At 30.0% G+C, this 14,555-nt stretch overlaps 1 protein-coding gene across 1 annotated transcript; it reads left to right on the top strand.

Moving 5' to 3' along the window:
• Positions 1 to 13,196: 13,196 nt before the first annotated feature.
• Positions 13,197 to 14,264, top strand: LOC123273797. Its single transcript, XM_044741268.1, has 3 exons — positions 13,197 to 13,254; positions 13,322 to 13,789; positions 13,854 to 14,264. The coding sequence occupies exons 1-3, from the start codon at positions 13,197 to 13,199 to the stop codon at positions 14,192 to 14,194; spliced, it is 867 nt and encodes a 288-aa protein (XP_044597203.1). The 3' UTR covers positions 14,195 to 14,264.
• Positions 14,265 to 14,555: the final 291 nt, after the last annotated feature.

Below are 14,555 nucleotides of genomic sequence, written 5' to 3'. Positions count from 1 at the left end.
TTTAAGAGGGCAAATCATGCATGAACAGTTCTTGTCAGCTGATATATGGAGTTTTAATCCTTTTCTATTAGGCTAGAACAGACATGATCAGACATGGACAGGCATGGACAGGCTTGATCAGATCTGATCAGGTCTGAGCGTATTTAATGCTTCAGACATGAACAGGCATGAACAGACATGAGCAGGCTTGATCAGGTCTGAGCGTATTTAACACTTCAGACATGAACAGACATGAACAGGTCTGATCAGGTCTGAGCGTATCTAACGGTTCAGACATGAACAGACATGAACAGGTCTGATCAGGCCTAATTTCAGGCCTGAACATACCTGAACAGGCCTGATCAGGTCGGATTTCAGGTCTGATCGGATATGAACAGGTCTGATCAGTCCTGAACATTTTTTCCCGTGTTATGTATGTAGAAAATTTCGTTTTTTTTTTAATTATTATCAATTATACGATGGAGAACGGCAATTATGAGAAAGGAATAAAAAATTGAGGGATAACAAAATGAATGATCACGTGGGGTGTTTCTCATAAACCATTGGTTGAGTATTTTGCAGGCAGATTATCGCGACTTGGCTTTCGCGGACTAGGCAATTGCGGACGTGTCTTCAAAAGCCATACTGTATACGTGGAACTTTAGAAGACTGTCCGCAGAAACCTGTAGTCTTCGAAAACCCTACAGGATAAGTGAAAGTGTCCGCATAAGCCAGACTGGATAAACATATATTTATATATAAAAATGGCCTTATATAATTATATAGAATTAGATATAATTATTTCCATAAAAAAAAAACCGGCACGCGCGGGAATCGAACCATGAACCTCACACTTGCTAGATTAATTCTTTACCCGCTCACCTACAAGACTTACTTTAAGAGTACAGTTTGTAACAACTACAAGTAATGCAAATGGTATACATAACCGATGCGTAATGAACAAAATTTTTTATCAAATTTGTAAATTATTAGTTATCAATATACACTGATAGAAAGATTTATTAACTATTAATAAATTAATTTATTCGAAGACAATTATTTAATTTATTAAATTTTAATAAATATGTTTTAACATTTAATAAATATTTATTTGGGAGGAAAGTATATTTATTAATAGCGTATTAGTATTTATTAATAGTTAACAAATATTTATTAACACTTAATAAAATTATCTATATAAATTATCTGGATTAATTATATTACATTATAGTAATGTTTATTGTAAAATACCTAATTCTATCACAGCTCATAATTATCTTTTATTTATTTATTTAAACAAACCCAACAGCTTACGCCAATAAAAGGGTTGATAGTTACAATAGTTAGTATATAAAAAATTAGTAATGTATAACAAGATGGCTCATAAATAGTACAGTACAGTAATTTAATAGATAGATTGTTAAATGAGTAGACCATGGATGTGTTAGCAATTGCAAGCCTAAAAAATATAATAGTAATTGACAAAAAATGAAAAAGAAATAATAATAATAATTATAGAAAAAATTGTAGCAATTGCACATAATTAACACCATTAAGTTGATAATTTGCCGAGTGATGCTGTTACACAGCCACTAAGTCAGTTTGACAGCTCCAGGTCTAAATAGTTGTTTGATAATTAGTAACAAGATTGTATTGTTCAAATTAAGGCAAGTTATAAAAGTTATTTAAGATTACAAATCTTGCATAATGTAATATACGAGCCTGGTGCTTGATAAACACATTAGTATTAAAATCACCAGCTTAATAATCTTACAGCTAATATCACTCTAACTCTCAGATAACAGATCCAAAAAATTACTAAGTACACCCCAAGTAACATGTGCTTGAGCAAGGTTTTGGTGCCAGCGTCTTGAGCAAAACCCCTAGTTGCTAGTGTCTTTTTTTACATATGGATCTTGCTTAAGTTTATGTAAAAGACTTTCTGATGCATTTTTTGTACCAGAAACTCACAACAGAGACTTACCCATGACTTGCTCAAGATTTGTTCAAGATGCATGACGCATTTTATGTCTTATAGGAATTTTTCCCGTCCACCCCATATAGCAATCTTTTTCAAGGCTTGAGCAAATCTGGTCTCAATTTCGATAGTTGTTAGTGTTTTTTTCTACCTATGTGTTTTGCTCCAGATACTTGTAGCAAATTTAATTGACAAGTCTTGAACAAGCCTTGTACAAGACTATTGAGAAACTAACTATATCAATTCTTGAAGAAGACTGACGCCAGAAGCATGCTTAATATATTTGAACATGAGTTGCTCAAGATTTGCTCAAGATGAAATGTTTTCAAATGAACGTTCGCATCATCCTACCCCTCCTATATTGACTATAGAATCAGTGGATCTCATTCAGCTTAACTAGTCCAGTCGGTCCGGAAAAAAGTGATTTGTTGGCCACTTTTCGACAAAATGGTCCGATTTTCAATTTTTTTTTTTTTTTAAATACTCAGAAAAATATTCTCAACATTTGTGTGTATGTGGGAGGTCGTTCTTTTTTTTTTTGTTTGAAAAATCGAGTTTTAGCGATGAACTTTCAATTAAAATATCTTAGAAACTACGCAAAAGTAGTCGAGACATGCGGCAAATGAAATTTAGCGAGATAAATAACGAGCAACATGAACTAAACCCGATGTCTTTACGACCAATAGTTTACAAGATAATAATTTTTAAATGAAAAAACATGCAGTTCCGCTCAAGCGCTTATAAACAAATAGCTGTAAGACTTAATTAAAAAATCGATTTCACAATATATAGGTATCAATCGATTTAAACAAATAATTATCTGTTTAAACAAATAATTATCTGTTTAAACAAATAATTAGTTAATAAAAAAAAATTTGTTTTCGCAATATTAGTATCAAACGATTCCAAATTTCATGAATCGTAAAGATATCCTATCGTGAAGAGAACTTTTTTTAAAAAAATATTTTCTATTTGTTTATAAAAATAGTTAATTAACAATTAAAAATTTGTTTTCACAATGCAGATATTAAACGATTCAGAATTTCATGAATCGTCCAGAAAACCTATCGACAAGTGATCGATTTCTTAAATGTTAACTGTTTTTTTTTGTTTATAAACAAATAATTTAATGAACTTTTAAAAATTCGATTCCGCAATATAGGTATCAATCGATTCAGAATTTTATGAATCGTAAAGATATCCTATCTTGTGGAGAACTTTTTTTTGAAAATTTTTTTTTGTTAACCAATTATTTGCTTATAAAATTGAATAAAAGTTAATTTTTTATCATTTCCGAAAATTAATATAAATTTTAGTGGTAATTGAGCAATTTATAATTTGTAATACAAATAATGTTTATCAATCAAGACAATTGTTTTAAAATGAGCACCACTGAATCAATACAGTGGAGGGGAAAACGTCCTATAAGACATAAAATGCGTCATGCATCTTGATCAAATCTTAAGCAAGTCACGCTTCAACATTTGCTGTTAGTTTTTGGTTCACAAGTGCGTTGGAAATAAATACATTTCTGAGAATTACTGATCTTGAGCAAATCTTGAGCAAGTCATGGGTAAGTCTCTGTTGTGAGTTTCTGGTACAAAAAATGCGTCAGAAAGTCTTTTACATAAACTTGAGCAAGACCCATATGTAGAAAAAGACACTAGCAACTAGGGGTTTTGCTCAAGACGCTGGCACCAAAACCTTGCTCAAGCACATGTTTCTTGGGACTGTATTGATTCAGTGGTGCTCATTTTAAAACAATTGTCTTGATTGATAAACATTATTTGTATTACAAATTACAAATTGCTTAATTACAACTAAAACTCATATTAATTTCCACAAATGATAAAAAATTAACTTTTATTTAATTTTATAAACAAATAATTAGTTAACAAAAAAAAATTTGTTTTCGCAATATTGGTATCAAACGATTGCAAATTTCATGAATCGTAAAGATATCCTATCGTGAGAACTTTTTTTAAAAAAATTTTTTCTATTTGTTTATAAATGTAGTTAATTAAGTTAAAAATTTGTTTCCACAATGTAGGTATTAAACGATTCAGAATTTCATGAATCGTAAAGATATCCTATCGTGAGAACTTTTTTTTGAAAAATTTTTTTCATTTGTTTAAACAAATAATTAGTTAACAAAAAAAAAATTTTCAAAAAAAAGTTCTCCACTTGATAGGATATCTTTACGATTCATAAAATTCTAAATCGATTGATACCTATATTGCGGAATCGATTTTTTAAAAGTTTATTAAATTATTTGTTTATAAACAAAAAAAAAATAGTTAACATTTAAGAAATCGAACACTTGTTGATGGGTTTTCTGGACGATTCATGAAATTCTGAATCGTTTAATACCTGCATTGTGAAAACAAATCTTTAATTGTTAATTAACTATTTTTATAAACAAATAGAAAATATTTTTTTAAAAAAAGTTCTCCTCACGATAGGATATCTTTACGATTCATGAAATTCGCAATCGTTTAATACCAATATCGCGAAAACAAATTTTTTTTTGTTAACTAATTATTTTTATAAATAAATAGAAAAAATTTTTCAAAAAAAAGTTCTCCTCACGATAGGATATCTTTACGATTCATGAAATTCTGAATCGTTTAATACCTACATTGTGAAATCGATTTTTTAAAAATTAATTGAGTCTGACAGCTTTTTGTTGATAAGCGCTTGAGCGGAACCGCATGTTTTTTCATTAAAAAATTATTATCTTGTAAACTATTGGTCGTAGAGACATCGGGTTTAGCTCATATTGTTCGTTATTTAACTCTCTAAATTTCATTCGCCGCATGTTTCGACTACTTTTGCGTAGTTTCTGAGATATTTTAATTGAAAGTTCATCGCTAAAACTCTATTTCTTAACCAAAAAAAAGCACGACCTCCCACACATACACAAATGTTGAGAATATTTTTCTGTATTTAAAAAAAAAAAAATTGAAAATCGGACCATTTTGTCGAAAAGTGACCAACAAACCACTTTTTTCCGGGCCGACTGGACTAGTTAAGCTGAATGAGATCCACTGATTCTATAGTAAATATTGGAGGGGTACACGGAAAGAACAATATGATAGTAGATATCCTGTCATAATATACTTAGTGATATGTGTGGTGAAAAAAATTTCATATAACATCAAATATACTATACATTACACAGAATTAATTTTGTAACATACTCAGTATAATATCCGATTTGACTGACTAATTTTTTTGGTTATACCACGTAATATTACACTGGATATCATGTGAAAAAATATCCCGTAAAATGTGAATTACACTCGGTAGAAATTTTGATTACACCCATGATAACTTTGCCATAATAATTGGTATTGCACAAAAATAAAAATTAAAAAATGAAATATTAGCAGTATAGAACTCTAGCGTGACTATGAACAGGTTAGATCTTATTGTCACAAGTATAAACGTAAAAACATACGTCTTGTACACTATGTTTACATATCTTGTAATTACAATAATAATCACGGCAAAAAAAATGTTCACATAGAAAAAAATACAAATAGTCACTCACTAAACAAAATTGACTGATTTATATTTTATTCAATATGTTCAAATATATTCAATACAACTAATCAACTATAACCCACAAATTGTGAACAGCACTTTACGCGCAGGCGCTAGAAAAAAAAATATCGTTTGTATAGTTGGATTAGCGAGTCTTTGTGCTTCGGGTATTTTCGGTTTTTGCCCTACCATCTCAAATATGTGCTTAATAGTATATTGTGCCACAAGGGACGAAAGTACTACATTCTGTCCCGCGTGTGTGATTGCCACCCGAGCCGAAGGCGGAGCCCCCCCCCAGTCAAGAAAAAATACAATTTAAAATTATTATTTAAGTAAAGATATTAAAAAAAATAATTAGTGTTATGAAAATAACAGAATAATTTTTATTATAACTTTAAATAATCATTTTGATAAATATTAATAGTAATTATAAGCATTCATTTAATAATAATTATGGATAATCTTAATGATAATATTAGATGATAATTTTAATATAAGATTAATTTTAGTGACTTAATTTAAAATTATCATAACTAATAATTTAAAATTATTATTTAAGTAAAGATATTAAAAAAATTAATTTTGTGTTATAACTTCAAATATTCATATTGATAAATATTAATAGTAATTATAAGTATTCATTTCATAATAATTATGGATAATCTTAATAATAATATTAGATGATAATTTTAATATAAGAATAATTCTAGTGACTTGGCGATTTAACATATTTTATGTAAATCAACCTTTTTTTGGTACAATATGATAATTTTTGAAATTTTAAAACTATAACATTATCACTAAATTATCACTAAACATTATCATAAATCACATTATCACTAAATTACATTATTTTTATTATAATTATAGTATATTGCACTAATGACGCAACATGAAGTGCTGACGGAAAAAGTATGTGTTAAAGAGAAGAACGTACAATGCGTGAGAGCCGATGTAGGCACTATTGCGCGTGCGCGTTCATTTATTCCGAGGATAGAAACTGCTGCTTTATTCCGGCTGCAAGCGGAAGGTATTTGAACTTTCGGCTTAGGCAGAAGAAAATAGTATATTACACACCTAGGAAAGTAAAGTAAGAAATGTCTCAGATCACATGTAATTGTTGGCCGAGGCGAAGCCGAGGTCAACAAACATGTGATCTGAGGCTTTCTTATTTACTTCCCGAGGAGTGTATACTATTTTTTTGTCCGACGAAGGCGGAAAGCGGCAACTTAGTTTAGCGCAGCGGGACGAAAGTTGCCACTTTCCGCCCGGAGGGCAAAAATAGTATATTACACACCTGTGGCAAGAAAATGAGAAATGTCTCAGAACACATATATGTTGCCCGAGGCGAAGCCGAGGTCGACATATATGTGATCTGAGATATTTATTATTTTCCTGCCATAGGTTTGTATACTATTTTTCTGTCCGACAGAGGCGGAAAGCGGCAATTTCGTTTAGCGCAGCGGGCCGAAAGTTGCCACTTTCCGCCTGGAGGGCAGAAAAAAATATTTAGTGCATATGGTTAGCGTAAGGATACATTTAATTTGTTTTTGCTATCGATACGTATGTGTCAGCTATAAAAATGAGATGGTGGGGCAAAAACCAGAAATACCCGAAGCGCAAAGTCTCGCCAACTATATAATCAAAATTTCTACCGAGTGTAATTTACATTTTACGGGATATTTTTTTACATGATATCCAGTGTAATATTACGCGGTATAACCAAAAAAATTAGTCAGTCGAATCGGATATTATATTGAGTATGTTACAAAATAATTCTTTGTAATGTATAGTATATTTGATGATATATGAAATTTTTTTCACCACGCATATCACTGAGTATATTATGACAGGATATCTACTATCATTTTGTTCTTTTCGTGTAGAATGATGCGAACGTTCATTTGAAAACATTTTGTCTTGAGCAAATCTTGAGCAACTCATGCACAAGTATATTAAGCATGCTTCTGGTGTCAGTCTTCCTCAAGAATTGATATAGTTAGTTTCTCAATAGTCTTGTACAAGGCTTGTTCAAGACTTGTCAATTAAATTTGCTACAAGTATCTGGAGCAAGACCCATAGGTTGAAAAAGACACTAACAACTATCGAAATTGAGTCCAGATTTGCTCAAGCCTTGAAAAAGATTGCTATATGGGTAAGACAGCATTTGCCAAAGGAATTAGATGTAAAATGTCTTCTAAAATTCAATGGAAATAAGCACGAATATGTTGATCACTTTCGTGAATATGCTGATTGTCTTCAGCCAGACTGTACCCTGAAATTCAAATTTCATGGAAAATTTGCAAAATTTTCTACATTAGTCCGTGTTTACGAAACATTTGGTCCATCTGAACATAATTTTCCCTTAAGCTACCAATTACGAGGAGGAAGGAGAAGATTCGTATGTCAACAGTTAAAAACAACAAAACCAGGTATTGTTCATGATGATTTAGTAAATGACATGGATGACAATTTGGCGAGAACTGACAAAAACTTTTAATTTTGCCATTCCCATGAAGTCCTACGAACTGCAAAAACGAATGAACGAAGCAAAAATGATCGAAGCACTAATGATGTGGCTGATATAGTGTTGAGATCCGTGGAAACAGAGGGTAATTTATATATTAAAAAATACGATCCGCCATTCACAATATACTTGGGTATTGAAGAACAAATTAAATTCTTGACTGGTAATTTTAATTTAATTTTATATTTCGATGCCACGGGTTCCCTAGTCCGTTTACCATATAAAGGTTCAAAAATAGTTTATTATTATGCTGGAGTAGTAGTTGTAAATAAGAAAATTTATTACTTAATAGAAATGATTTCTAATGAACACTTAGCCCTTTCTATTTCGCGCTGCCTAGAATTCTTTAAAGATCTGTGGATAAAAAATAAAATTGTGTGGCCTGCTTTTGAAGCGATTGTTACGGATTGGTCTTGGGCTGGCATCAACGCTTTTATCCAATCATGGAATCAATGCTCAGTGAAAGATTATCTAGTTCATATTTATAATGCTATTTATGATAACATCCCGTTGCCCTTTCATATGATACCGCTCTTTACTTGCTATCCAAACCTAATGAAAATGATTTCTCGATACATAGTTAAAAATAAAATTAAAAAAGATCAAAAAAAGCTTTACTTGGAGATAATTGCTGCCATTGTTCACTGTAGTCATATTGAAACCCTTGATAATATTATTGAATCTTTATTTATTATTTTCATTTATTCTTTCAAAACTCCAGACCTTGAAAACTCCATTGAGTCAATAGTCAACAAGTCTTCCCTTAAAGTAGAAATAGATTTGGATAATGTAGATAATGATAATGACGATGAATCAGATGACGAAGAAGATGATACTGTTTATCTGAGTAGCCCATTTCGTAAGCGTTATGAAGCTATACGGCAACGTGTAGAAGAAAGAGCTGCAACGTTCGATAAAACTTATGAAGGAAATAAATATCGATCTCCAGAGTTCCTTCAGTATATAATGAGATATTTAATTCCGTTTTTATGTTTTTTTTCTATCCTCTTAACACCGCAAAAAAACACCTCGCTAACGCCTCTGCTGAAAATCATTTTAAAAATACAAAAAAAGAAAACGTAAATGAATTAAAAGCTGGACAATTTATCGACAGGCTCTACTCTTCAATCAGCGCTAAATTCAAAACTGCGGATCTTGAAAAGCCGAAAGTACATACTAAAAAGAGAGCAATTCAACTCAAAAAAGAACTTGAAAATTTAGAAGCACCCGAGAACCGAAAATACAAGCCAAAAAGAGATCAAGACCTAAAAATGAACCTGATAATTTAGAATCAATTGAATCTTGGAATCGTGGCTCAAGACCTAAATGAAGTAAAGATACATATGAAAGTCAAAAATATCTTAAAATAGTCGTTGATCAGAATAAGAATATAATTTTAAACTTCAACACGAAAAACTGTACTCTCGAAAATAGAAACTATTATTATGGTCCTTCTATAACTCGGAATTATTTTGTAGCAGCAATAAGAAGACTCGACGATAAACAACAACAACTTATTCGAATTTTTGATGAAGATTATAACTCCTTGTACGATCAAATCTGGCTCACTAATCATATTATTGATTATCATGCAAGTGTAGTTATTTTACAATTTGATCAGAATTCAACATCTGCATATTTGATATGCGAAATCAATCGATCAATTCTTCTAACAAAATGTTCTACTGTCGGACCTAATTTTTTTAATAACTTAAAGAAATATTGGAGTGGGAAAAAATACATTTTTATGCCTCTCCAAATTCACGGTAACCACTGAATTTTTTTTTTGCTGATACTACCACTGGGTATATATGTATTTCATGGATTCAAAGCCACAAGAAGAAACTGAAGAAATAAAAAAAATAGTAATAAAAAATTTTGTGTTTTGTTACCAAAAAGTTTTTAAAGATTTAAAAATCCATTGGCAACTCAAAACTAACAATCACCCTGTTTAAGATGATTTCAATAGCTGTGGTTTATTTGTTTTACATTTTATTCGGCAAATTCTGCAACAAAATCTTCAAGAAATGGAACCATGTAATCCTCAGGCGATGCGTTTAAAATTACAAAGAAATACTGTGCAACATTCAATAAGCGTAAAAAATTTATGTTTAATTTGTGGAACCGGAAGCATTCGAGGTGATTCTCGATGGGTAATGTGTGAACTGTGTAAAAAGTGGTCCCATTTCAGATGCTTAGATTTTCTCAACAAATCATTTGACGAAGTTTCGAATGAAAATTTTACCTATAAATGTGATCGTTGTCTACAATTTGAAGCACAAAAAGTTATGTTATAAACTATGTGTTATATATTGTTAATTAACCGATAATTAGAATTTTTAAAACTATGTTATAAACTATGTGTTAAATTTTATAAACTGAGTGTTGAATTTTGTAAATTAGTTAAGAATTTAAATTATTATTGTTGAAATAAATTGAACTTATATATTGTAAATTTTTATGCATCATTATTTTATTTTTCTAAATTTTAATATTTAATTATAATTTAAAGGAGAAAAATAATCTTAAATAATAAAAAAAAATATATTTTTTGTTAATACAAGTAAGTAAAAATGTTTTAATTATGAATATATTTACTTTTTGGTTTAATATTTATTAGAAAAATTATATTTTTATCGATATTTTGAAGGTTATTAAGGAATTTAAAAAAAGAAAAAAATTCACATTTAGACTTTTTAATTTTGAGTATTTTGGTTTTTTTTTGTCTAAATTCATTTATTTTTGAGCGAGATATGGAGCCCCAAAAATTTTCCTAATTGCTATTTAGAATTTCAAAAAAAAAAAAAGGCCATTCGGCAGCCGAAATGGAAGTAGATTTCACATAAAGCAAATTTTAATGATAAATATTAATAATTTATTTATTTATTAATTATATATAATAATAACAGTGGAAGGGGTTGAAGGGGGGCGCCGCGGTTTTGCCGGGGGAGAGGGGGGCGCCGCCCGACTTTTGCAAAGCCAAGGAGAAGCCGAGGTTTTACTGGTCGGGGCAGGCAAAAAAAAAAAAAGTAAAAAATAATAAATAAAAAAAAAATAAGTTATTTTAGAATTTACTAACAAACGCTCTGATTAAGATCGATAACATGCACAGAACTTGTCACAAATATTTAAATTCTATTTTATAACAGAATTAATTTTTTTTTAGGTTATTAAAAATTAGTTTTTAATTATTAGACGGCTAAGAAAGATTGAAATTAAATTATTAGATGCTTGAAGAGTACATAGATCATTTTATAAACATCGCTTTACTAGCTGTCAAAATATAAATGGAAGCAAATAAAATCTAACAAACTTTTAAATTTTATTTTCTAAAATTTTTATGTAAATTATTTGTGCAGTATTGTTATTAAATAGTTTATTAACAATAATCTAGTTAGAAATTATTTTTATTATTTATTTGACATTTTTTGGTAAGTTTATGCGCTGACATGTTACCTACAGACAAAGTTGTGACTGTTATATACAGTTGAAATTCGCTGTATAGGCCGGTCGTACCACGAAAGTACGAAAATATGAAATCTACTAAAAAGCGAGGTTCTGTGCTGCCGCCAAGAAAATATGCTTAACGAATATAATAAAAGGTTACTTATAAACACAATACAAATTGTATAGAAACTATTAAAAATAGATTTTTTATGAGATATATTGGACAAAATAATTGAAAAACGACTGCAAAAGTAAAATTTCATTAAAAACCTACAGACGAATACGTTATTTTAAGTTTAGGTAAATAAAATGACATAAAAATTGAAGCTTGTTTAATGGGCTTTAAAATGAAATTCACAAAAATTCGATAAGTTATTTCATTCAGAAGTTATGCGCGAAAGAATCTGCCAAAAAATGAATTTTTAGGATTTTGAAAATTTTGAAACTCTGTAATTTCTGAACTACTTGACCGATTAATCTCATCTTTGAACTTGGCCTTGGTAATCGTCTAAAAATGAAGTATGTTGAGTTTGAAACGGATCCATTATGAATTAGAGACGCTATCGTCCGGATAAGCCGCGTTATATTGTATATATATATATCTATATATATATATATATATATATATATACATATGGGGTATTCCATGTCAAATCGACCACTTTTGAACTCGACCCCTTCAGATTTCGCTGAAACTTTTTCATTTTTTTCTACCCTTTGAAAAACGCTTTTGAGAATTTTTTCAAATTTTTTTGACCAACCCAAAAAAAGTTATGAATTTTAAAAAAATGGCTCTTTTATTTTCAAATTGCCATAACTTTTTTTGACATTAACTTTTGGGTACCTTTTTTTAAATTTTTGTTTTTGAATGAACTTTTGAAAAATTACACAAAAATTAAATATGTTAAATTTAACGAAATAATCGGATTTTTCGAATAAAATCGTGATTTTTTCAAATCACGTCGAGTTTTTTTTTATTTTTCAAAAAAAACTTCAATTAATTTGACAACTATTTCCGTGAAGCCCGGAATGGGCCAAATTTTTTTTTATTTTTTTTTTTAATTGAAAAAAAAAATGTCAAATTTTCAAAAATTGACAAAATTTTTTTTTTTCGTAAAAATTACTTCTTTAACTAAATAAGTCCTATTAATCGATTTTAAGGTATTATATTGTCCACTAATAAGCTTAGTCTGCGATTATGCTGCCTACGATTCAAATTTTAATACATCAATTCGATCGATAATCTAGAATATGATAAAAATAGCTTTACCCATAGTCAATTAAGCAGATGTTATACGGTAGTATGATTTCATTTGTAAGTGAAACTTTTGCAGTTTAATATTTTAACTAACCTATAAATCTGTTGTGCAATCTATTGTTTAATGGAAGATTCTAGTTGGTGCATTTGTTAAATAAAAAAATTATTCCTCTTCTTTATACACACTTTTCTGTTTTAATCTTTCTTGAAGGATCAGTTATTTAAATAATATTAAAATCTCTATTTGATAAAATAAATTTATCTAAACATTATGGAGTCAAAAACGCAAATCTCTCGGTGTTGTAATCCATTCAAGTTAAAACCACATAATAAAACAAGTGGTTTACGTCATGCGACTGATAGTGTAAAATTATTGTTAAGTTTAGATGATTGTAGTTTACTATGTAGTTCGTGTCGAAAAAAAGCTTCCGAATTAGTTAATCAACAAACGAACACTGTTGATGTCCGACAATGATAGCAATACAACTGCCACAGATCTCCCTTTATCTACATCATTCCGTAAGTTATTTAATTATTTATACTCAAATACTTTTCTAGCAACTATATGTTTTATTATATTTTTAAGGTTCTTTGTCCTTCAGTAGCGAACCCCAAGGTTCTCAATCAACATCTGCATCCCAGGTTAGCGCTGCAACTCAACTACCCATAATAAACCAAGCCTTACAACTGTTAAATCAATCACCAATTCCATCAAGAAAATTGAATAATAATCGATTTCTGAACAACAAAATAAATCGAATATCTGACAGCTTGAAAAAAGTTTTGCTCTCTTCAACCGATGAAGAGTCGATCGATGATGAGTCGATCGATGATGATGCTGCAAATTTTTGCTCTTTAATTGAAAAGATACACGACAAATTCAACGATAAAGACACAGAAAAATCTGTAAAAATACAAATTTTAACATTGCTACCTGAAAATTGGAGTGAAAGACATATCTGTGAAGTTATGAATACATCAAAACATTGGTCAAGGGTGGCTAAAAATTTGGTTGAAGAAAAAGGTATACTGTCAACACCTGAGTCAAAATTAGGTATGTATAGCATAAAATCAAAACCAACTAAAAACTTAATTACTTAACATTTTTTTTATCATAGGGAAAACAATTACTAATGAAGTGAAATTAAAGGTTGAGAATTTTTATAACGATGATGAGTATAGTGCGCCGATGCCCGGGATGAAAGACTTTGTTTCGATTCGGAGTGATGATGGTAATCGAATCCACGTCCAAAAACGACTCATTTTATCTAATTTAAAAGAACTGTACCAATGTTTCCATGAAACTAACCCTACAGAAAAAATTGGATTTTCCAAATTTGCTTCTTTGCGACCAAAACATTGTATATTAGCTGGAGCAAGTGGAACACATACTATTTGTGTATGTACGATCCACCAAAACGTTAAATTGATGATGCTTGGTAATTATCAAACTAGTTAATAATTATAAATGCATGAATTTTTAGTTCACTTATGTCCTTTCATTTTAGGTGCAAATGTTTACTCTTTAAAAAGAAATACAGAAAATCCTATGAAACACTACAGTGATTGCTTGAATATGATTATTTGTAAGACTCCATCGTATCAATGTTATTTGATACGTGTGATGGGATTGGAGGCATCCTCAAACGATTTGCAGCAAGAGCGAGTCTCCAACTTGCAGTTGATAAGCAAATAACAACGCCTATCGGATTTTTTGAATGGGCATCTGATCCGGATAATTTGCCAAATATTATGGTCAAGTTTTCACCCATTGAAGATTATGAAGCAGCAGCAAATGATTTAAATGAACGATTCTTAAA

Source organism: Cotesia glomerata, unplaced genomic scaffold (genome assembly GCF_020080835.1).
Source record: "Cotesia glomerata isolate CgM1 unplaced genomic scaffold, MPM_Cglom_v2.3 scaffold_14, whole genome shotgun sequence".
Lineage (NCBI taxonomy): Eukaryota > Metazoa > Arthropoda > Insecta > Hymenoptera > Braconidae > Cotesia > Cotesia glomerata.
Note: the sequence above shows the minus strand (reverse complement) of the source record. Positions and strands in the feature narration are given on the sequence as shown.

Excerpts from the sequence above, each read along its gene's own strand:
- LOC123273797 (XM_044741268.1), top strand. The coding sequence starts at position 13,197 with ATGTCCGACAATGATAGCAATACAACTGCCACAGATCTCCCTTTATCT. Across the intron at positions 13,255-13,321 it reads CCCTTTATCTACATCATTCC|GTTCTTTGTCCTTCAGTAGC; the intron begins GTAAGTTATTTA and ends TATATTTTTAAG. Across the intron at positions 13,790-13,853 it reads AACACCTGAGTCAAAATTAG|GGAAAACAATTACTAATGAA; the intron begins GTATGTATAGCA and ends TTTTTATCATAG.